At 42.8% G+C, this 25,001-nt stretch overlaps 2 protein-coding genes across 2 annotated transcripts in view; both read left to right on the plus strand.

Moving 5' to 3' along the window:
• LOC142391962 (uncharacterized) lies at positions 1-23,757 on the plus strand. Its single transcript, XM_075478157.1, has 9 exons — positions 1-62; positions 1,382-1,555; positions 3,734-3,907; positions 14,543-14,716; positions 17,374-17,547; positions 20,203-20,376; positions 23,034-23,207; positions 23,351-23,524; positions 23,669-23,757. Exons 1-9 carry the CDS (start codon positions 1-3, stop codon positions 23,676-23,678), a joined length of 1,290 nt encoding a protein of 429 aa, XP_075334272.1. The 3' UTR covers positions 23,679-23,757.
• Positions 1-25,001, plus strand: part of LOC142391905 (NLR family CARD domain-containing protein 3-like) — a 418,516-nt gene that overhangs the window by 47,619 nt on the left and 345,896 nt on the right. The gene's annotated exons all lie outside the window — the stretch shown is intronic.

Genomic DNA, 25,001 nt, shown 5'->3' on the forward strand with positions numbered 1-25,001 from the left:
ATGGCTGTTGGTTGTAAGAGGCACCATGAACGATTGCTTAACAACCTGTTCGCTCTTAAAGCGTATCCATCAATCCAGCTTGAACTCATCGATTCATTTCCTGCCAGGGCAATAGCTACTAGTCCTTCTTAATCACAACAAAAAAAAAATATATATATAATTTCAACACAATACGCACGCCCGACCAGCTTCTTCACAGCCGTCTGCTTTAAAAACACATCTCACATAAGCTGCTGTTCACCCAATTTTTATCTCGATTCAAACATTCAGCTCCTCTTGGCTCACAATCAATTATACACAATTTCAGCAGCTCCTCTGCGCAGAGGAAAACAAATGAAAGACTTACCGAGCAGAATCTGTACTGTCTCCTGTGTTCTTTTAATTTGGGGAAACCGGAAAGAACCGTCACCTGTACACCACCAATAGAAATCCGCTGTTTGATGGTTAGGGAAAAAACCCACCTGCCGGCCGGCTTTAGCAGCTGATGTCGGTTGCTGTGGAACAGCGGACACGCTCTGCCGGGCTCCAGATGCAAAATCTCACGAATTCGGGGTCACCATTATGTTGTGGAGAAAAAAGGAGTCGAATCCGCGCGGTCAGCCTCTCATGGGGAAGTTTTATTGAACAAACCGTCACAGAAACATGTGCATTCAGAATGTCCGGAAATTCCTTCTGACCTCAGTTTGTGACACTCCTTTATACTGCCCTGCTTCATACAATGCGTACGTGGCTCAAGCCCAATCTTCTCTAAGGCGCCTGGCTTTTGCCATTATCGTAAACAAGCTCATTCTAACCTTAAACAATATTCATATGAACCAGTCAACAAAGCACACGATGTAATTAGGCCATGTCATGCCATTTCTCTCCCACACCATCAGCATCCATTAATCAGCCAAACTGATCAATCAGTCCACCTCTGGATGCTTCCAACACTTTTCTAAGGCTCTGTAATGTTTGGACTGACTGAAATATTCAAACACAACAAGTCACAGTAACAAGTTCTGCTGCTGTCGACTCTTTAAAGAAGTTTGATTCCATGATTCCATTAAACATCACTGCAGCATGTTTTTGTGCCTTTAACCTTCAATAAAACAGTGAACCTGATCTCCATTTCTATCAGTTTGTTCCCATTTGCTCCAAAGTTCCTCCTGACATGTTTGTTTTCTTTGAAACTTGAATCATTTGGCTGCACAACATGAGTTTGTATGGATGGAGCCACTGGTGGAGCTGGCAGAGTTTAAGAGCTGAAGTCACTCCGTCTTTATTGAAGCAGCAGCATGTTGTCATTAATATTAATGAGAGCTCTTTTTCACTTGTTCTGTTGGACTGTTTTAACCTGCATCCTGTTGGCTTCAGCTCACATGTTTTATTCTTTATTCAGATTGGAGCGCTGCAGTTTGTCAGAGATCAGCTGTGCTTCTCTGGTCTCTGCTCTGAAGTCCAACCCCTCCCATCTGACAGGACTGGACCTGAGCTACAACAACATCGGTGACTCTGCAGTGAAGGAGCTGTGCAGCTTTCTGCAGAGTCCACACTGTGGACTGAAGACTCTGAGGTCAGACACCATGTTTTAGTTGTTTGTTCAGATTAATATGATGTGAAAGTTGTGCTGGTCTTCATGGTAAAGTCTGTTTTCTTCTTCAGTGGTTTAGTTGATGAAATGATGATTCATTAAATAATGAGAAAACACAGTGAATCTGTCAGACAGAAACAAATCTAGAATCACTGGCTGATGCTTCTAGAGCTCCAGAGTTGGTGAATATTTCTGGCTGAAACAACAACAACAGTTTGGAGAAGCAAAACTCCAAAAGCCCGTTAATCAGCTGATACTAACAAACTCCCCTCCAACACTGTTGGAAATGAACAATCTTTGACTTGGTTAGAAAACAGCTTTCATCACAGCAGCAGTTATCTTCAGTCAGATTCATTCATGATGACAAAATCCAGCCAAAAACCTTCTCCCACTAATAACTGAAAGGAAATCACTTTCAGTTGAGCTTTATTTCATGAATTCTATCAATAATTCCCTCTGTTACACAATGTCAAGTCCAACTGAAAGTGATGCTGACATTTAGTGACTGTGAGGAAAACACAAAGAAGAGTTTATCAGAAGAAGAATAACATGATTGGACGATGGATGGAAGAAAAGCTGTGAGCTAACTTGTTGCTAGGTAACAGCAGATGGATGGAAGTTGTGAGTGTGTGAGCAGCTTTTTTATTTCCACTTTAGTCTCATTTCTTCATATTTGAGATGTTTTCGGTTTTCAGATTCAAACTTTCTGTCAGATTCTGAACTTTTTTCCACCTTCTGATCCGTTTTTTCACTTTCAAACTTTTGCTGCTGACCTGCTTTGAGAGCCAGGACGTCAGCTGACAGGGGTGTTAAATCCTGACTGACAGAGTAACAGAGGAGGCTGAAGGGACCCCCATCATGCTGCCTTCAGGGACTGTGGGAACTGCAATCCTTTCTTAGACACCTCCTCCACACTATATTTCCATGAGTGCTGGTGAAAATAACCTGCAGCACTGACACACTTTGTTAATGTCAGCTGTTTCTGTCAGCACTCAGCACAGATCACAGTTGCTCATCGTCCATGATGGACAGCAGCTTGTTCAGAGTCCTTTTCTCTGCATCTGATGTTAAGGACTCCAGCTCTGCAGCAGCCACAGAGCCAGCTTTCCTCAGCAGCCTGTCCAGTCTGCTGACATCTCTCCTCTTAAAGTTGCCTCCCAGCACACCACCGCATAGAAGAGAAGGCCAGCCACTAAAATATGAAGAATAACAGAAAAGAGAAGATTTGATATCAAATCAAAGTTAGCTTCAAACTAAAATCATCTGTATGACTTTGAATGAAACATATTTTTAAAGAATAAGACTTGACTTTCAGTGTCAACTGATGGAAAAACTCATATTTTGGTCCAGTTAAACTCCATGGAGAAACAGCTTTGGTAGCGAGCATCTGTACTGATCTGCTCATTAGTCCAGTGTTTGGATTTCCTGAAGATGAGTCTCTCAGTGGAGCTGCTGCCTGCTGTGTTTCTGTCTGCTTCTAAATCATGTGACTCTGATGGAAGCTGTGATGTTTAAAGACCGAATGGAAACACTGAACTTAACACTCTGACTCCTCCTTGACTTCAGCTTTGTAGCTTCCTGCTGGAGATGGGGGAGGTCTCCCAACCATCAGCCTCAAACTCCACTGATTCTGATAGTTAGTCAAAGCGTCCATCAGCATCCATTAATCAGCCAAACTGATCAATCAGTCCACCTCTGGATGCTTCCAACACTTTTCTAAGGCTCTGTAATGTTTGCACTGACTGAAATATTCAAACACAACAAGTCACAGTAACAAGTTCTGCTGCTGTCGACTCTTTAAAGAAGTTTGATTCCATGATTCCATTAAACATCACTGCACCATGTTTTTGTGCCTTTAACCTTCAATAAAACAGTGAACCTGATCTCCATTTCTGTCAGTTTGTTCCCATTTGCTCCAAAGTTCCTCCTGACATGTTTGTTTTCTTTGAAACTTGAATCATTTGGCTGCACAACATGAGTTTGTATGGATGGAGCCACTGGTGGAGCTGGCAGAGTTTAAGAGCTGAAGTCACTCCGTCTTTATTGAAGCAGCAGCATGTTGTCATTAATATTAATGAGAGCTCTTTTTCACTTGTTCTGTTGGACTGTTTTAACCTGCATCCTGTTGGCTTCAGCTCACATGTTTTATTCTTTATTCAGATTGAGGGGCTGCTGGTTGTCAGAGATCAGCTGTGCTTCTCTGGTCTCTGCTCTGAAGTCCAACCCCTCCCATCTGACAGAACTGGACCTGAGCGGGAACGACATCGGTGACTCTGCAGTGAAGGAGCTGTGCAGCTTTCTGCAGAGTCCACACTGTGGACTGAAGACTCTGAGGTCAGACACCATGTTTTAGTTGTTTGTTCAGATTAATATGATACCATACCATACCAACTTTATTTATAAAGCACTTAAAACACCCACAGGACCAAAGTGCTATACACAATCATAAAATAGAAGGGTCAAATATAAAAGCAGCACTAAAGTAATTAAAATGTAAACACAATAAAACGAAGTCAAACATCTCAGATTGTGCCAAAAGCCAAAGAAAAAAGATGGGTCTTAAGTTGGGATTTAAAAACAACAAGTGAAGAGGCCTGTCTTATGTCCAAAGGAAGGTCATTCCATAGCTTGGGAGCTGCCACAGAAAAAGCACGGTCCCCTCTGAGCTTGCGCTTTGTCTTCGGGACCCTGAGAAACAACTGGTCAGCTGACCTGAGAGAACGGGAGGGTGTGTAGGAATGTAGCAGCTCAGACAGGTAAGCAGGGGCAAGGCCATTAAGAGCTTTAAAAGCAAATAAAAGGATTTTAAAATGAATCCTAAAATATACTGGCAACCAGTGTAAAGAAACTAAAACAGGGGAAATATGGTCAAATTTTTGTGTACCTGTTAAAAGTCGTGCAGCAGCATTCTGAACCCTCTGAAGCTGGGAAATGCATGAATCACTGACGCCTATATATAGTGCATTACAGTAATCCAGCCGTGAGGTCACAAATGCATGGATTGCTGTTTCAAAGTGCTGTCTAGGAAGAATGGGTTTAACTTTGACTAGCTGCCTTAAGTGAAAAAAGCTGGATTTTACAACAGCTCTAATGTGAGCTTCCAGCTTAAGACCAGCATCCATCTTGACCCCTAAATTTGTAACAACCGGCTTGACATACTGAGCCAAGGAGCAAGCATCGGACAGAGAGTCTTCATTGGAACTGCCAAAAATCACTACCTCTGTCTTATCTTCATTAAGTTTCAAGAAATTTAGGGCCATCCAGGCCTTCAAATCTTCCAGACATAAGAACAGAGAACGAAGGGAGGTGGAGTCTGCTTTCTTAAATGGTACATAAATCTGTGTGTCATCCGCATAACAATGAAAAATGATGTGAAAGTTGTGCTGGTCTTCATGGTAAAGTCTGTTTTCTTCTTCAGTGGTTTAGTTGATGAAATGATGATTCATTAAATAATGAGAAAACACAGTGAATCTGTCAGACAGAAACAAATCTAGAATCACTGGCTGATGCTTCTCGAGCTCCAGAGTTGGTGAATATTTCTGGCTGAAACAATAACAACAGTTTGGAGAAGCAAAACTCCAAAAGCCCGTTAATCAGCTGATGCTAACAAACTCCCCTCCAACACTGTTGGAAATGAACAATCTTTGACTTGGTTAGAAAGCAGCTTTCATCACAGCAGCAGTTATCTTCAGTCAGATTCATTCATGATGACAAAATCCAGCCAAAAACCTTCTCCCACTAATAACTGAAAGGAAATCACTTTCAGTTGAGCTTTATTTCATGAATTCTATCAATAATTCCCTCTGTTACACAATGTCAAGTCCAACTGAAAGTGATGCTGACATTTAGTGACTGTGAGGAAAACACAAAGAAGAGTTTATCAGAAGAAGAATAACATGATTGGACAATGGATGGAAGAAAAGCTGTGAGCTAACTTGTTGCTAGGTAACAGCAGATGGAAGCAGGCTGTGAGTGTGTGTGAGCAGCTTTCCATCAGGTGAGAAATGTGTGAAAACATGCAGCAGAGTCAGTGTTTGATAGCTGTGCAGCCAAAGAGAAGCTGAACAGGTGAAGTGCTGCGACCCTGTGCAGGTGAGCCCAACACAGACACAAAGGATGATCACTGAGCTGCCATGAAGGAGGGAGGCAGGGACTGCTGCATCACTGCAGATACATGCTGTTCTGTTCCCCTGCTGGCTGGATGGGAGCTGTTCCCACCTGTTTTATTCAGTAAGAGCTCAGAGTGGCTGTGAGCAGCATGTGAGTGAATGCAGGCTGAGAAACAGCAGATAAGAAACATGAAGTTTCATCAGTTTCTCTGAGGAACAAAAAACGTTATTCAAAGTGAAAAAAGTGCAGCAGACGTTTATTTCAGTTTGAATGTAAAGTTCATTCTTCTTTCATAGTGTTTTATTTCCACTTTAGTCTCATTTCTTCATATTTGAGATGTTTTCGGTTTTCAGATTCAAACTTTCTGTCAGATTCTGAACTTTTTTCCACCTTCTGATCCGTTTTTTCACTTTCAAACTTTTGCTGCTGACCTGCTTTGAGAGCCAGGACGTCAGCTGACAGGGGTGTTAAATCCTGACTGCCAGAATAACAGAGGAGGCTGAAGGGACCCCCATCATGCTGCCTTCAGGGACTGTGGGAACTGCAATCCTTTCTTAGACTCCTCCTCCACACTATATTTCCATGAGTGCTGGTGAAAATAACCTGCAGCACTGACACACTTTGTTAATGTCAGCTGTTTCTGTCAGCACTCAGCACTAATCACAGTTGCTCATCGTCCATGATGGACAGCAGCTTGTTCAGAGTCCTTTTCTCTGCATCTGATGTTAAGGACTCCAGCTCTGCAGCAGCCACAGAGCCAGCTTTCCTCAGCAGCCTGTCCAGTCTGCTGACATCTCTCCTCTTAAAGTTGCCTCCCAGCACACCACCGCATAGAAGAGAAGGCCAGCCACTAAAATATGAAGAATAACAGAAAAGAGAAGATTTGATATCAAATCAAAGTTAGCTTCAAACTAAAATCATCTCTCTTTTAGTTCTTGTGTTTTAGTTGAAATGATTTAGTGATGTGTGGAAATATCCAAATATTCAGTGTTTCCACGTGTCTTAATTAATCTTCCCTTACATCTTTTCACCTGCCAAAGCAATTATTTTCTCACTTTCATAGACTGAAGAAGAGCTGTTCCTTCGAAAAATCATCCTGGTAAAAAACATTTTTCTTAAGTCATTAAAGGAGAGAAAACACTTTAGATCAGAAGTAAAAAATGGAGCTGCTGAAATGTAGCTTTGACTCACCTTTCTGGGTTCATCTGAGAGATGTTTGATCAGTAAAGTTTGGAAAGCTGGATGAAGATTAAACTGCAACCCAAACTGACAGATCTGCTGGTTCTGCTGCTCATTTGAACACGACAAATGTGCAGAGTTCAGTCACTTTAACTACAATGACTCAGTCTCCTTTGGGTTTTAGCCTTCACCCAGTAATTAGTGACAGACTGGAGGAAATGGCAAAGCACTGACTCAGCACTTTATTTTAAACATGAAGGATGAAAAATCACCAAAGTTGAGAGGATCACATGCTAAAAGAATCCATAAAAAGGTGTGCAGAAACCAGAGTGGAATTCAGAATTACACCAAAGAAGAAGAAGCTTTTTGATTTGTGTTTAAAAATGTAAAAATCCAGAGGTAACAGATGTGCAGCAGAGCCCTGCCAGCACAGAGAGATGGTGCCACCTCTTCAGAGGGCTGTGCTACAAGGACAGATTGATGGCTTACCGAGGACTGTTGTCCCGAAAGCACAGCCCTTTTACAGACAGCCGTTCCGCTTCCTATTCGCCCCATTATAAAAAATTTGGCTGCAGTTCAGTTGATTTGGTCTGGGGGCGCTGGCGAGCGAGTGCAGAATGACCATTGGCCATAGGGCTGGCGCTAATAACTCAAAAAATGTCCCCGCTAGCGGCTGAAACCTGAAAATATTACTGTGATTTCTGACAGAGGGATGTGGATTTATATCGAAAGTACAATAACCTGGGAGTTATAGCTTTCTGTTTTCTTACAGGTCTGGCATTTGCGAGTCAGTATCCGCTAGCATCTAGCTAACGTAATCTGAAGAACGCACGGCTGATTACGACCGGCTGCTTTACGGCACTCGTCCACTGTGCCAGAGTGCTAACCTGGTGCTGCTAACAACAACCAAAGCTAAACCAGAGGCTAGTCAGAGAGTATGTAAAAGGGCTGTGCTGAAATCTGTAACTATTTGAGCTAACACCTCTCTGCTAGCTCAGCGCTAGGACTGACCATGCCGTAAAGTGATGCCACATGCGTGACGTCACTCGGGATGCAATACTGACAATAAATGTGTATTTTAAACAAATCTAGTGAGTCTAAAAAATCAAACCAAGTGCCGTTTGAAAGGATAATTTATCCTGCCTTTAGGAAAATTAAAATGAAAAAATATAAAAAATTCTATCCAAAGCAATGGCTGCATCTAAGGTGGATCTCATAGTATCACCAGAGAGTTCTGCCTGCTCTGCACTGCTTCGTTGGCGCCCCCTAGAGTGCAGTACCAAAAAAAGCCGCCAGCTTTCCCTCTCCTCACAATAGAGACTCTCTGCCTAAAGTCAGTCAGTTTTCAGTGTCAGATCACCGTGGTAACAGGTGGTGATCACATGACCTGCTCTGAAGCAGGTTCTGTTCAACATTTCATCTGAAGTTCCCAACAGAAAGGCTCCACCCATTCACTGATGAATTTCCATATGTCCCAGATTAAAAAGATAAACACAGTAAATCATTTAAATGTGGTCAGGCAGAAGTGATGCATTGTTGTTTATTTCTGACATTAAAACCAAACTCAAAGATGGTTCTGATCAATGTTAAAAATGTCAGATTGTCAGCCATAACTGACAGAAAATCCATGATTCAGCTGCACAATAACAGGTCAGAGTGCAGCAAGTTGAGTCAGTACTGAGGAAGTTTGACCTTTTTAATCATCACATTTAACCAGAATGGAATAATGTTTTCATTAGATTTCATTTTCCAGAAAAGTTTGGATTTTTTTCACTAAAATGTGACAGAAATAACTTGACAGTGTTTCACTGACCAACTTCAAATGTTGACTTTAATGTAGAAAGAGTCAGAAAAGAGAGAGAAGCATGTTCACCATTAGGCAAGGCAAGGCAATTTTATTTATAGAGCACAATTCATACACAGGGCAATTCAAAGTGCTTTACAGCTACATAAAATCACAAGAAGGCAATAAAACCATTAAAAAGGAATAAAAAAATAAAAGAAAGAAATTAAAAAAGAAAGAAATTTAAGACCCATTAAAATAATCATTAATTAATTAAAAAGTGAAGAGTGCAGATAAAATACTTTCAGGTGTCATATGCACAGCTAAACAGAACTGTTTTCAGCCTGGATTTAAACATTGTCAGAGTTGAGGCCTGTCTCACATCTTCTGGAAGACTGTTCCAGATTTTAGGAGCATAAAACTGAAACGCAGCCTCACCTTGTTTAGTCCTGACTCTGGGCACCAGCAGGAGACCCCTCCCTGAGGTTCTCAGAGCCCGGGTTGGTTCATATGGCTCTAACATGTCAGAGATGTACTTTGGCGCTTGACCATGAAGAGACTTGTACACAAGCAGAGCTAGCCATGGTTACACAATCAGGCCACTGGAAGCTCGTCCAACTTTCAAACCAGTGCTTTATTGTAGCCCAGGGACTAAAGCTCCGAGTTATAGACCTCTCTGCATTTTAACTGTGTGGCAACTAGTTCTGAAGTAAACCCACCCACCCAGTTAGCTGACGACACCACCGCTGTAGGACAAACGATGACGAGCCGGCCAACAGGGAGGAGGTGCAGCACCTGACCCACCGGTGTCTCCACAACAATTTGGACCTGAACACATCCAAGAATAAGGAAATTATTGTGGATTTTAGGAGATCCAAGAAGTCCATGCTCCCCCCCCTCCATCAGGGGAGAGGAAGTCAAGAGGGTGGAGAGCTTTAAGTTCCTCGGAGTCCACATCTGGGCTTAAAACATGCCCACCTCCCTCATCACCTGCTGGTAAACCTCTACAGGACCACCATAGAGAGCATCCTGATGGTGGAGGAGGAGGTTCTATGAAGGGATGCAGCTGATACTGAGGTGAATAGGCCAGTTATAGAGAGAAATATGGAGCGGAAAGCTAGAGTTGTGGCCTAGGGCAAATAGCAACAAAGAATGGGAGGCAGTCAATAAAGATTTGTTGATAATATTAGATAGATTAGGAGGAAATACAAGCGATAGGCTAGAGAAGAGAATATAGGGAGTATAGGGAATTATTCACTGAGTGGTTTATTTTTTCTTTAGCACAAGTTTCTTGTGTTTACCTTAAATCCAGTAGCAAAACATAACAGTAAAATGTTTTATACAACTATAAACTATTTAAAAATATAAAGAGACCGTACAAGTGGCAGAAGTAAGTGACACACTGGTGACAGAGCTGGATTCAAATCTGGTTTTTGGAAAGGCACATAGTCGATTAAAACTGGTTTGTTCACAGTGTTATGTGGAGGGTGTGAAGTGTTTTCCGGGTTATTGAGCAGCCTCAGCAACATTCTTCTTTCCATACTCTGCTCCTGGGGCTCCAGAGCAGTTTGTTTGTCTCTCTGGCTCTGATGCTGCTGCCCCAACAGATGCTGCGAGGCACATCACACTTTCCACCACAGACCTATAGGAGATATGGGGATGTGCAACACCCTGATGCAAATATTGTACGACATTAGCTTCCTCCAGGTTAATGATTTTAAAGAAAAAGAAGGAAAATGTCTGTTTGGTTTGTCTTTCCTTTACTTTTGTAAAGTTGTTGTTTTGTGTTGACTCAGTTTTTGCTCTACTTCCATGTTCTGTATTCCAGTCATGTTTCTAATGAAATCAGCTCCTCTTCTGTTTCTTGTTAGCTTTACTTCCTATTTTATTTTGGAGAACTTATTTCACGTTTGTATCTGGTTCAGCTGTGCTTCTCCCTCATGTTTTCCTCCAACTCCTTATCCATTTCTCAGTTTCCACAGAGGCTGAATGAAGGAGAACGGTTTAAACATGAGAGAAGGACATTTGTACGCTCAGCAGTTTATCAGAGAGCAGAAACTCAGATTTAAGTTGAAGAAGAACAGATCTGTAGCTTCAGCTTTGTAGCTTCCTGCTGGAGATGGGGGAGGTCTCCCAACCATCAGCCTCAAACTCCACTGATTCTGATAGTTAGTCAAAGCGTCCATCAGCATCCATTAATCAGCCAAACTGATCAATCAGTCCACCTCTGGATGGTTCCAACACTTTTCTAAGGCTCTGTAATGTTTGGACTGACTGAAATATTCAAACACAACAAGTCACAGTAACAAGTTCTGCTGCTGTCGACTCTTTAAAGAAGTTTGATTCCATGATTCCATTAAACATCACTGCACCATGTTTTTGTGCCTTTAATCTTCAATAAAACAGTGAACCTGATCTCCATTTCTATCAGTTTGTTCCCATTTGCTCCAAAGTTCCTCTTGACATGTTTGTTTTCTTTGAAACTTGAATCATTTGGCTGCACAACACGAGTTTGTATGGATGGAGCCACTGGTGGAGCTGGCAGAGTTTAACCCTAATCCCTGATAGGGGACATTTTTGTCCACTTGGGGTGTACTTTCTCCTCTAATTTCACACTGTAGATAGTCCAGTTGTGCATTTTTGACTATTTTTTCGAATTTCAAACACACATCATATACAATGCAATTTTTCATTGTGTAAAAAAAAAAACTCCTTAATTTCTGAAAAGGGACATTTTTGTCCCCTTTTAAAATGACCTAAAAACATCATATATTAATATTTTTTTCCACTTTTTTTTTCATAAATCTTTTATTCCACTTCAGTTCTGATCATAACTACCAAGTTGTCATTAATTTTAAAAAAAATGAACCCTTTAGATGCCAATTTGAACTTTTTAGCCCAATTTTGAAGCCTTTAGGTGCCAGTATTTTCAAAATATGGAATGCAGAGTGGAATTATTGAGTAGGGATAATTAGGGTCTGGGATATGTCAATGATTAGCAACAACTTTGATTTTTAGGGATTTTTAATTTTTTTGTTATGCCTGATTTTTAAAAAAATCCTTAATTTCTGAAAAGGGCCATTTTTGTCCCCTTCTAAAATGATCCCCAAAATACCATATGTTAATATTTTTTTCCACTTTATTTTTCAGAAATCTTTTCTTCCACTTCAGTTCTGATCATAATCATCAAGTTTTCAATTATTTTCAAAAAATGAACCCTTTAAATACCAGTGTATATGAGGTAAATACCAATTTCCGTTAAAAAACAGATACAAAAACTGTTGTATTTTCAATATATGCAATGCAAAGTGAAATATTCTATGGGGGATTATTAGGTCTGGGATATGTCATTGATGAGCTACAACATCAGTTTTATCAGCTTTTTAGTTTTTCTGCAATGGCAGATTACAGAAACGGCTGCCATAGACATCCATTATAATGAATACAGCATTAGTCTATGGCACACACACACACACTGAAACCTGTGTGACCACAGTGATGTTATGAGGTCGTCAGACTGAGAAATAGTTTGGGTTTCTTTGAGGTAACATAATAAAATAATTTAGGTGTCTTTGAGGTAACATGATGAAAGCACCCTCGTTTGTCAACGACAGCGCCACCAGCATGAGAATACATAAAAAGCTGAGTGCATTTCTCATTCTCCTGATTCACCTCGAAGAAGGAAGGTTGGAAGGCATGGCACAAAAATTCAGCGTTGCCCAAGCCGTAGAGGAAGTCCTCAGACCAGGGCACAGCGACTCTCTCTATTCATCCTCCTCTGATGACTCCTCTGATGAAGAATGGGAACTCACCCTCCTTCCAGCAGCTCTGATTATAACAGCACGGAGGATGAAACTGATGAGACTGCTGGCCTGGATATTCTGTGGGTGTCAAGAAATGGCAAGATATCCTGGTCTGACAACCACGCCAACACCCTCCGATACCTGCCTGTGCTCGCCCTGGACCGACCACCTACGCATGCGCCCGCATAACCGATGTGAAGCCCACCTGGGATCTTTTTCTGACTGATGAGCTGATGGAGCTGATCATTCAATTCACCAACCTGGAAGGCAGACGCACCACAGAGGCCTGGAGGGACACCAACAAAGGAGAGCTGCAGGCCTTCCTTGAGCTGCTCATCCTCGCCGGGGTGCATCACTCACGAGGTGAGAGCACCCTCAGTCTGTGGGATGCACTGGATGGGCCATGTTCAGGCAAACCATGGCTCGCACAAGATTTGAATCCCTTGTTTGATGACCAGCTGACATGACCCCAGCGACAAGGCAAACTGGCTCCGATTGCAGCTCTCTGGGAGAAGTGGGAGAGCCGACTCGCCCGCCTCTTCACCCCGGGCAGAGAAGTCTGCATCGATGAGCAGCTGAAGGCCTTTCAGGGTCGCTGCGCGTTTCTGCAGTATATCCCCAGCAAACCCGCAAAATATGCCATCAAAATGTGGGTTACCTGTGTGACGTGCGCTGCTCATAGCCTTCCAAAGACATCTAAGATATGAATGTTTCAGTTTCCAGCTGCAATTGAAATTCAGTCGTACATCGGCCGTTTTACCGATGAAGGGTTTGGGAGTGGCGAGCTTTAGACGCTGTGTTAAAATTTATCGGCCTACGTCGTGGGCTAATAAGCTAAATAATAATATATAAATAATAAGCTAAATTGCTATCTTCAAGTATTGGAATGAAGATCTGCTGAAATGAAAACTCGCCATGGTTGGGACCATTAGAAGGAATAAGCCTGAGCTTCCCCCAGTCCATCTGCAGGCGAGCCACAGACCTGTGCGCTCCTCAACATTGGCCTTCACTGCAACACACACTTTCTGTAATCTGCATATGGCATGTCATATGTGCCGAAGAGGTGGAAAATGTTTTCCTCCTCAGCACAGCGCACAGGGACCCAGTGGTCAGCGTGGATGAGCACCGAAAACCCCAAATAATCCTGGACTGTGCGTGTGTGTGTGCCAAAGACTAATGCTGTATTCATTATAATGGATGTCTATGGGAGCCGTTTCTGTAATCTGCCATTGCAGAAAAACTAAAAAGCTGATAAAACTGATGAAGCTCATCAATGACATATACCAGACCTAATAATCCCCCATATAATATTTCACTTTGCATTGCATATATTGAAAATACACCAGTTTTTGTGTCTGTTTTTTAACAGAAATTGGTGTTTACCTCATATACACTGGTATTTAAAGGGTTAATTTTTTGAAAATAATTGAAAACTTGGTAGTTATGATCAGAACTGAAGTGGAATAAAAGATTTATGAAAAAAAAAGTCGAAAAAATATTAATATATGATGTTTTTAGGTAGTTTTAAAAGGGGACAAAAATGTCCCTTTTCAGAAATTAAGGAGTTTTTTTTTTTAAATCAGACATAGCAAAAAATGAAAAAATCCCTAAAAATCAATGTTGTTGCTGATCATTGACTTATCCCAGACCATAATTATCCCCCCTCAACAATTCCACTTTGCATTCTATATATTGAAAATATAGCCGTTTTTGTGAGTTTTTTTTTTTACAGAAATTGGCGTTTACGTCATATAAACCAGTATTTAAAAGGTTAAATTTTTGAAAATAATTGAAAACTTGGTAGTTATGCTCAGAACTGAAGTGGAACAAAAGATCTACGGAAAAAAAGCGGGAAAAAATATTAACATATGATGTTTTTAGGTAGTTTTAAAAGGGGACAAAAATGTCCCTTTTCAGAAATTAAGTTGTGTTTTAAATCAGGTATGAGGGTTAAGAGCTGAAGTTACTCCGTCTATATTGAAGCAGCAGCATGTTGTCATTAATATTAATGAGAGCTCTTTTTCACTTGTTCTGTTTGTCTGTTTTAACCTGCATCCTGTTGGCTTCAGCTCACATGTTTTATTCTTTATTCAGATTGAGGGGCTGTAGGTTGTCAGAGATCAGCTGTGCTTCTCTGGTCTCTGCTCTGAAGTCCAACTCCTCCCATCTGACAGAACTGGACCTGAGCTCGAACTACATCGGTGACTCTGCAGTGAAGGAGCTGTGCAGCTTTCTGCAGAGTCCTCACTGTGGACTGAAGACTCTGAGGTCAGACACCATGTTTTAGTTGTTTGTTCAGATTAATATGATGTGAAAGTTGTGCTGGTCTTCATGGTAAAGTCTGTTTTCTTCTTCAGTGGTTTAGTTGATGAAATGATGATTCATTAAATAATGAGAAAACACAGTGAATCTGTCAGACAGAAACAAATCTAGAATCACTGGCTGATGCTTCTAGAGCTCCAGAGTTGGTGAATATTTCTGTCTGAAACAATAACAACAGTTTGGAGCAGCAAAACTCCAAAAGCCCGTTAAAACATGGAGCAGAGTCAGTGTTTGATAGCTGTGCAGCCAAAGAGAAGCTGAACAGGTGAAGTGCTGCGACCCTGTGCAGGTGAGCCCAACACAGACACAAAGGATGATCACTGAGCTGCCATGAAGGAGGGAGGCAGGGACTGCTGCATCACTGCAGATACATGCTGTTCTGTTCCCCTGCTGGCTGTGTGGGAGCTGTTCCCACCTGCTTTATTCAGTAAGAGCTCAGAGTGGCTGTGAGCAGCATGTGAGTGAATGCAGGCTGAGAAACAGCAGATAAGAAACATGAAGCTTCATCAGTTTCTCTGAGGAACAAAAAACGAGATTCAAAGTGAAAAAAAGTGCAGCAGACGTTTATTTCAGTTTGAATGTAAAGTTCATTCTTCTTTCATAGTTTTTTATTTCCACTTTAGTCTCATTTCTTCATATTTGAGATGTTTTCTGTTTTCAGATTCAAACTTTCTGTCAGATTCTGAACTTTTTTCCACCTTCTGATCCGTTTTTTCACTTTCAAACTTTTGCTGCTGACCTGCTTTGAGAGCCAGGACGTCAGCTGACAGGGGGGTTAAATCCTGACTGCCAGAATAACAGAGGAGGCTGAAGGGACCCCCATCATGCTGCCTTCAGGGACTGTGGGAACTGCAATCCTTTCTTAGACTCCTCCTCCACACTATATTTCCATGAGTGCTGGTGAAAATAACCTGCAGCACTGACACACTTTTGTTACGGACAGATTTGAGTTTTGGGACTGATTGACATGCTTGGGTGGTGACGTGGGTAGATTGGGTCACGTGGTGATTAATTTTGTATTTCACCTGGGCGCTGGAGAGATGGAAGGTTCAATCAGTGTGAGAGTGGGTGACTGCGGAGGCCTACTTTTTGCTGACCGCTTGCTTGGGCTACGCTACATCTTAAGCTATAGTTTGCACAGCACTTTTGCACTTTATACACGTTTTGCACACCTGGCTTCAATCGCTATGGATTTTAACGATTTGCATTGATGGATTACTGTACGTTTTAACCTTTGAAGCAAGACAAGTGATGAATAAACAAGTAAACGGAAACGTGGATCTTTGGAAGCTTATTTGCACAACCAGCGCGTCGGGCACTACTTCCCCAGTTCAGCTGCTCGGCGACTAAAGCATTGGTTTGCTTAGCCGCCACTTCAACTTTTTTAATGTCAGCTGTTTCTGTCAGCACTCAGCACAAATCACAGTTGCTCATCGTCCATGATGGACAGCAGCTTGTTCAGAGTCCTTTCCTCTGCATCTGATGTTAAGGACTCCAGCTCTGCAGCAGCCACAGAGCCAGCTTTCCTCAGCAGCCTGTCCAGTCTGCTGACATCTCTCCTCTTAAAGTTGCCTCCCAGCACACCACCGCATAGAAGAGAAGGCCAGCCACTAAAATATGAAGAATAACAGAAAAGAGAAGATTTGATATCAAATCAAAGTTAGCTTCAAACTAAAATCATCTGTATGACTTTGAATGAAACGTCTTTTTAAAGAATAAGACTTGACTTTCAGTTTCAACTGATGGAAAAACTCATATTTTGGCCCACTTAAACTCCATGGAGAAACAGCTTTGGTAGCGAGCATCTGTACTGATCTGCTCATTAGTCCAGTGTTTGGATTTCCTGAAGATGAGTCTCTCAGTGGAGCTGCTGCCTGCTGTGTTTCTGTCTGCTTCTAAATCATGTGACTCTGATGGAAGCTGTGATGTTTAAAGACTGAATGGAAACACTGAACTTAACACTCTGACTCCTCCTTAACTTCAGCTTTGTAGCTTCCTGCTGGAGATGGGGGAGGTCTCCCAACCATCAGCCTCAAACTCCACTGATTCTGATAGTTAGTCAAAGCGTCCATCAGCATCCATTAATCAGCCAAACTGATCAATCAGTCCACCTCTGGATGCTTCCAACACTTTTCTAAGGCTCTGTAATGTTTGGACTGACTGAAATATTCAAACACAACAAGTCACAGTAACAAGTTCTGCTGCTGTCGACTCTTTAAAGAAGTTTGATTCCATGATTACATTAAACATCACTGCACCATGTTTTTGTGCCTTTAACCTTCAATAAAACAGTGAACCTGATCTCCATTTCTATCAGTTTGTTCCCATTTGCTCCAAAGTTCCTCCTGACATGTTTGTTTTCTTTGAAACTTGAATCATTTGGCTGCACAACATGAGTTTGTATGGATGGAGCCACTGGTGGAGCTGGCAGAGTTTAAGAGCTGAAGTCACTCCGTCTTTATTGAAGCAGCAGCATTAATATATATATAATATATATATATATAGTCATTAATATTAATGAGAGCTCTTTTTCACTGGTTCTGTTTGACTGTTTTAACCTGCATCCTGTTGGCTTCAGCTCACATGTTTTATTCTTTATTCAGATTGAGGGACTGCAGGTTGTCAGAGATCAGCTGTGCTTCTCTGGTCTCTGCTCTGAAGTCCAACCCCTCCCATCTGACAGAACTGGACCTGAGCTACAACACCATCAGTGACTCTGCAGCGAAGGAGCTGTGCAGCTTTCTGCAGAGTCCACACTGTGGACTGAAGACTCTGAGGTCAGACACCATGTTTTAGTTGTTTGTTCAGATTAATATGATGTGAAAGTTGTGCTGGTCTTCATGGTAAAGTCTGTTTTCTTCTTCAGTGGTTTAGTTGATGAAATGATGATTCATTAAATAATGAGAAAACACAGTGAATCTGTCAGACAGAAACAAATCTAGAATCACTGGCTGATGCTTCTAGAGCTCCAGAGTTGGTGAATATTTCTGTCTGAAACAATAACAACAGTTTGGAGCAGCAAAACTCCAAAAGCCCGTTAAAACATGGAGCAGAGTCAGTGTTTGATAGCTGTGCAGCCAAAGAGAAGCTGAACAGGTGAAGTGCTGCGACCCTGTGCAGGTGAGCCCAACACAGACACAAAGGATGATCACTGAGCTGCCATGAAGGAGGGAGGCAGGGACTGCTTCATCACTGCAGATACATGCTGTTCTGTTCCCCTGCTGGCTGTGTGGGAGCTGTTCCCACCTGTTTTATTCAGTAAGAGCTCAGAGTTGCTGTGAACAGCATGTGAGTGAATGCAGGCTGAGAAACAGCAGATAAGAAACATGAAGCTTCATCAGTTTCTCTGAGGAACAAAAAACGAGATTCAAAGTGAAAAAAAGTGCAGCAGACGTTTATTTCAGTTTGAATGTAAAGTTCATTCTTCTTTCATAGTTTTTTATTTCCACTTTAGTCTCATTTCTTCATATTTGAGATGTTTTCTGTTTTCAGATTCAAACTTTCTGTCAGATTCTGAACTTTTTTCCACCTTCTGATCCGTTTTTTCACTTTCAAACTTTTGCTGCTGACCTGCTTTGAGAGCCAGGACGTCAGCTGACAGGGGGGTTAAATCCTGACTGCCAGAATAACAGAGGAGGCTGAAGGGACCCCCATCATGCTGCCTTCAGGGACTGTGGGAACTGCAATCCTTTCTTAGACTCCTCCTCCACACTATATTTCCATGAGTGCTGGTGAAAATAACCTGCAGCACTGACACACTTTTGTTACGGACAGATTTGAGTTTTGGGACTGATTGACATGCTTGGGTGGTGACGTGGGTAGATTGGGTCACGTGGTGATTAATTTTGTATTTCACCTGGGCGCTGGAGAGATGGAAGGTTCAATCAGTGTGAGAGTGGGTGACTGGGGAGGCCTACTTTTTGCTGACCGCTTGCTTGGGCTACGCTACATCTTAAGCTATAGTTTGCACAGCACTTTTGCACTTTATACACGTTTTGCACACCTGGCTTCAATCGCTATGGATTTTAACGATTTGCATTGATGGATTACTGTACGTTTTAACCTTTGAAGCAAGACAAGTGATGAATAAACAAGTAAACGGAAACGTGGATCTTTGGAAGCTTATTTGCACAACCAGCGCGTCGGGCACTACTTCCCCAGTTCAGCTGCTCGGCGACTAAAGCATTGGTTTGCTTAGCCGCCACTTCAACTTTTTTAATGTCAGCTGTTTCTGTCAGCACTCAGCACAAATCACAGTTGCTCATCGTCCATGATGGACAGCAGCTTGTTCAGAGTCCTTTCCTCTGCATCTGATGTTAAGGACTCCAGCTCTGCAGCAGCCACAGAGCCAGCTTTCCTCAGCAGCCTGTCCAGTCTGCTGACATCTCTCCTCTTAAAGTTGCCTCCCAGCACACCACCGCATAGAAGAGAAGGCCAGCCACTAAAATATGAAGAATAACAGAAAAGAGAAGATTTGATATCAAATCAAAGTTAGCTTCAAACTAAAATCATCTGTATGACTTTGAATGAAACGTCTTTTTAAAGAATAAGACTTGACTTTCAGTTTCAACTGATGGAAAAACTCATATTTTGGCCCACTTAAACTCCATGGAGAAACAGCTTTGGTAGCGAGCATCTGTACTGATCTGCTCATTAGTCCAGTGTTTGGATTTCCTGAAGATGAGTCTCTCAGTGGAGCTGCTGCCGGCTGTGTTTCTGTCTGCTTCTAAATCATGTGACTGATGGAAGCTGTGATGTTTAAAGACTGAATGGAAACACTGAACTTAACACTCTGACTCCTCCTTAACTTCAGCTTTGTAGCTTCCTGCTGGAGATGGGGGAGGTCTCCCAACCATCAGCCTCAAACTCCACTGATTCTGATAGTTAGTCAAAGCGTCCATCAGCATCCATTAATCAGCCAAACTGATCAATCAGTCCACCTCTGGATGCTTCCAACACTTTTCTAAGGCTCTGTAATGTTTGGACTGACTGAAATATTCAAACACAACAAGTCACAGTAACAAGTTCTGCTGCTGTCGACTCTTTAAAGAAGTTTGATTCCATGATTCCATTAAACATCACTGCAGCATGTTTTTGTGCCTTTAACCTTCAATAAAACAGTGAACCTGATCTCCATTTCTATCAGTTTGTTCCCATTTGCTCCAAAGTTCCTCCTGACATGTTTGTTTTCTTTGAAACTTGAATCATTTGGCTGCACAACATGAGTTTGTATGGATGGAGCCACTGGTGGAGCTGGCAGAGTTTAAGAGCTGAAGTCACTCCGTCTTTATTGAAGCAGCAGCATTAATATATATATAATATATATATATATAGTCATTAATATTAATGAGAGCTCTTTTTCACTGGTTCTGTTTGACTGTTTTAACCTGCATCCTGTTGGCTTCAGCTCACATGTTTTATTCTTTATTCAGATTGAGGGACTGCAGGTTGTCAGAGATCAGCTGTGCTTCTCTGGTCTCTGCTCTGAAGTCCAACCCCTCCCATCTGACAGAACTGGACCTGAGCTACAACACCATCAGTGACTCTGCAGCGAAGGAGCTGTGCAGCTTTCTGCAGAGTCCACACTGTGGACTGAAGACTCTGAGGTCAGACACCATGTTTTAGTTGTTTGTTCAGATTAATATGATGTGAAAGTTGTGCTGGTCTTCATGGTAAAGTCTGTTTTCTTCTTCAGTGGTTTAGTTGATGAAATGATGATTCATTAAATAATGAGAAAACACAGTGAATCTGTCAGACAGAAACAAATCTAGAATCACTGGCTGATGCTTCTAGAGCTCCAGAGTTGGTGAATATTTCTGTCTGAAACAATAACAACAGTTTGGAGCAGCAAAACTCCAAAAGCCCGTTAAAACATGGAGCAGAGTCAGTGTTTGATAGCTGTGCAGCCAAAGAGAAGCTGAACAGGTGAAGTGCTGCGACCCTGTGCAGGTGAGCCCAACACAGACACAAAGGATGCTCACTGAGCTGCCATGAAGGAGGGAAGCAGGGACTGCTTCATCACTGCAGATACATGCTGTTCTGTTCCCCTGCTGGCTGGATGGGAGCTGTTCCCACCTGTTTTATTCAGTAAGAGCTCAGAGTTGCTGTGAGCAGCATGTGAGTGAATGCAGGCTGAGAAACAGCAGATAAGAAACATGAAGCTTCATCAGTTTCTCTGAGGAACAAAAAACGAGATTCAAAGTGAAAAAAAGTGCAGCAGACGTTTATTTCAGTTTGAATGTAAAGTTCATTCTTCTTTCATAGTTTTTTATTTCCACTTTAGTCTCATTTCTTCATATTTGAGATGTTTTCTGTTTTCAGATTCAAACTTTCTGTCAGATTCTGAACTTTTTTCCACCTTCTGACCCGTTTTTTCACTTTCAAACTTTTGCTGCTGACCTGCTTTGAGAGCCAGGACGTCAGCTGACAGGGGGGTTAAATCCTGACTGCCAGAATAACAGAGGAGGCTGAAGGGACCCCCATCATGCTGCCTTCAGGGACTGTGGGAACTGCAATCCTTTCTTAGACTCCTCCTCCACACTATATCTCCATGAGTGCTGGTGAAAATAACCTGCAGCACTGACACACTTTTGTTACGGACAGATTTGAGTTTTGGGACTGATTGACATGCTTGGGTGGTGACGTGGGTAGATTGGGTCACGTGGTGATTAATTTTGTATTTCACCTGGGCGCTGGAGAGATGGAAGGTTCAATCAGTGTGAGAGTGGGTGACTGGGGAGGCCTACTTTTTGCTGACCGCTTGCTTGGGCTACGCTACATCTTAAGCTATAGTTTGCACAGCACTTTTGCACTTTATACACGTTTTGCACACCTGGCTTCAATCGCTATGGATTTTAACGATTTGCATTGATGGATTACTGTACGTTTTAACCTTTGAAGCAAGACAAGTGATGAATAAACAAGTAAACGGAAACGTGGATCTTTGGAAGCTTATTTGCACAACCAGCGCGTCGGGCACTACTTCCCCAGTTCAGCTGCTCGGCGACTAAAGCATTGGTTTGCTTAGCCGCCACTTCAACTTTTTTAATGTCAGCTGTTTCTGTCAGCACTCAGCACAAATCACAGTTGCTCATCGTCCATGATGGACAGCAGCTTGTTCAGAGTCCTTTCCTCTGCATCTGATGTTAAGGACTCCAGCTCTGCAGCAGCCACAGAGCCAGCTTTCCTCAGCAGCCTGTCCAGTCTGCTGACATCTCTCCTCTTAAAGTTGCCTCCCAGCACACCACCGCATAGAAGAGAAGGCCAGCCACTAAAATATGAAGAATAACAGAAAAGAGAAGATTTGATATCAAATCAAAGTTAGCTTCAAACTAAAATCATCTGTATGACTTTGAATGAAACGTCTTTTTAAAGAATAAGACTTGACTTTCAGTTTCAACTGATGGAAAAACTCATATTTTGGCCCACTTAAACTCCATGGAGAAACAGCTTTGGTAGCGAGCATCTGTACTGATCTGCTCATTAGTCCAGTGTTTGGATTTCCTGAAGATGAGTCTCTCAGTGGAGCTGCTGCCTGCTGTGTTTCTGTCTGCTTCTAAATCATGTGACTCTGATGGAAGCTGTGATGTTTAAAGACTGAATGGAAACACTGAACTTAACACTCTGACTCCTCCTTGACTTCAGCTTTGTAGCTTCCTGCTGGAGATGGGGGAGGTCTCCCAACCATCAGCCTCAAACTCCACTGATTCTGATAGTTAGTCAAAGCGTCCATCAGCATCCATTAATCAGCCAAACTGATCAATCAGTCCACCTCTGGATGGTTCCAACACTTTTCTAAGGCTCTGTAATGTTTGGACTGACTGAAATATTCAAACACAACAAGTCACAGTAACAAGTTCTGCTGCTGTCGACTCTTTAAAGAAGTTTGATTCCATGATTCCATTAAACATCACTGCACCATGTTTTTGTGCCTTTAACCTTCAATAAAACAGTGAACCTGATCTCCATTTCTATCAGTTTGTTCCCATTTGCTCCAAAGTTCCTCCTGACATGTTTGTTTTCTTTGAAACTTGAATCATTTGGCTGCACAACATGAGTTTGTATGGATGGAGCCACTGGTGGAGCTGGCAGAGTTTAAGAGCTGAAGTCACTCCGTCTTTATTGAAGCAGCAGCATTAATATATATATAATATATATATATATAGTCATTAATATTAATGAGAGCTCTTTTTCACTGGTTCTGTTTGACTGTTTTAACCTGCATCCTGTTGGCTTCAGCTCACATGTTTTATTCTTTATTCAGATTGAGGGACTGCAGGTTGTCAGAGATCAGCTGTGCTTCTCTGGTCTCTGCTCTGAAGTCCAACCCCTCCCATCTGACAGGACTGGACCTGAGCTACAACACCATCGGTGACTCTGCAGTGGAGGAGCTGTGCAGCTTTCTGCAGAGTCCACACTGTGGACTGAAGACTCTGAGGTCAGACACCATGTTTTAGTTGTTTGTTCAGATTAATATGATGTGAAAGTTGTGCTGGTCTTCATGGTAAAGTCTGTTTTCTTCTTCAGTGGTTTAGTTGATGAAATGATGATTCATTAAATAATGTTTTATTCTTTATTCAGATTGTGGGGCTGCAGTTTTTCAAAGATCAGCTGTGCTTCTCTGGTCTCTGCTCTGAAGTCCAACCCCTCCCATCTGACAGAACTGGACCTGAGGGGGAACAACCTGAATGAATCAGATGTGAAGGAGCTGTGTGATCTTGTGAAGAGTCCACACAACAAACTGCAGACTTTGAGGTCAGTAGAGGGTTGGAGGTCCATGCAGCTCTCAGCAGTATTTTATCAGACTTTATTTATTATTTATTATATTTATTAAAGCTGATGGCAGCTGACAGCTGAGGAAGAGAGGCTCTGAAACACTCCTTTATCTCCTCTCTACAGGTGGGAGTGATGGTGATGACCAGGACGATGTGAGCTGAGAGTGTCATGGGACTATGTTTTAGGTCATGTTTGGTTTTTAGATCACGTTTTAGTCATGTCATAGTTTAGTTCTTAGTTTTCCTATGTTTTAGTTTCCCTGCACTTAGTTCATTCACTGCACCTGTGTTTTCCCCATCAGCTGCACTCTATCCCTAATCACCCTCCACAGTATTTAGTTTCCTGGTCCACTGATTGTTTTTTTGAGGTCCTTACCTGTCAACATCCTCCATGCCATGCCACGACCAAGTTAAGTGTTTTTCTCCACGCTATGTTAAGTGTTTTGTTTTGTTTTGTTTTGTTCAATAATTATTTCACAGTTTAGGTTTTTTGAATCCGGCTCAGCCGCGCTTTTTGTTTGAACTTTTGAAATTAAATCAAGTTTGCTTTTTTGAATATCCGCATCCGTGTCCTTTTCATCACACCACCAAATTGACAGAAGGATCTCACCACCATGGACGCGGCGGATTATGCAGCCTTCTGGGAGCTGGTGGAGGATTTCTGGAGCCACTCGGGACCGAGCAGCACCTCCTAGAAAAAGCTGGACGCTGCTAATTATTTTGTAGACTTCTTTTTGCAGAAGCAGGTCCTCCAGCATATACCAGGGGTATCAGCTATCTGGTAGGGGGTCAGGACTGTGCAGCGCACTGCCTCGCTGGAAATCTTCGTCTTGGAGCCAGAAGAGGTAGCTGCGCTGTACAGCTCCTCCTCCTTTCCTACACCACAGCCCCAGGACCCAGCTGCCACAGAGCAGGCCACAGCCAAAGAGCAGACCAAAAGGCCACAGGGCCAGACCAAGCCTCAGAGCCCATGGGGCCCCGGCCCATGGACTCACGTTTTCAAGCCCCTCCCTCCCACCCCCAGATATTGGGGATGTCTGGGATCCATCCCTTAAGGGGGGGCTCCCCCCTCGCCGTCGGAGGTCTGGGCGCCCACCAGACCACCACCTTCTCCTGCCACGTCGCCGACTGTCCGGCCGCCTGCTGGACGGTCTCCGGCTCCTCCTGCTGCCACGTCGTCGGAGGTCTGGGTGCCAGCCAGACCACCGCCTCCTGCTGCCACATCGTCGGGGGTCTGGCTGCCTGCCAGACCACCACCTCCTGCCGCCATGTCGACAGATGTCTGGCCGCCTGCCAGACCACCGCCTCCTGCTGCCACGTCGTCGGGAGTCTGGGTGCCAACCAGACCACCGCCTTCTCCCGCCACGCCATCGGAAGTCTGGGCGCCAGCCAGACCACCGCCTCCTGCCGCCCGAAGCCGGTACTCTAGCTGCATGCCTGGTTGGCCACTGCAGCCA

Source organism: Odontesthes bonariensis, chromosome 11 (genome assembly GCF_027942865.1).
Source record: "Odontesthes bonariensis isolate fOdoBon6 chromosome 11, fOdoBon6.hap1, whole genome shotgun sequence".
Lineage (NCBI taxonomy): Eukaryota > Metazoa > Chordata > Actinopteri > Atheriniformes > Atherinopsidae > Odontesthes > Odontesthes bonariensis.

Bases quoted from the DNA above. Each gene is read 5' to 3' on its own strand.
- LOC142391962 (XM_075478157.1), top strand. From the start codon at position 1: ATGGCTGTTGGTTGTAAGAGGCACCATGAACGATTGCTTAACAACCTG. The intron at 63-1,381 runs GTATCCATCAAT...TTCTTTATTCAG, and splicing joins AACCTGTTCGCTCTTAAAGC to ATTGGAGCGCTGCAGTTTGT. The intron at 14,717-17,373 runs GTCAGACACCAT...TTCTTTATTCAG, and splicing joins TGTGGACTGAAGACTCTGAG to ATTGAGGGACTGCAGGTTGT.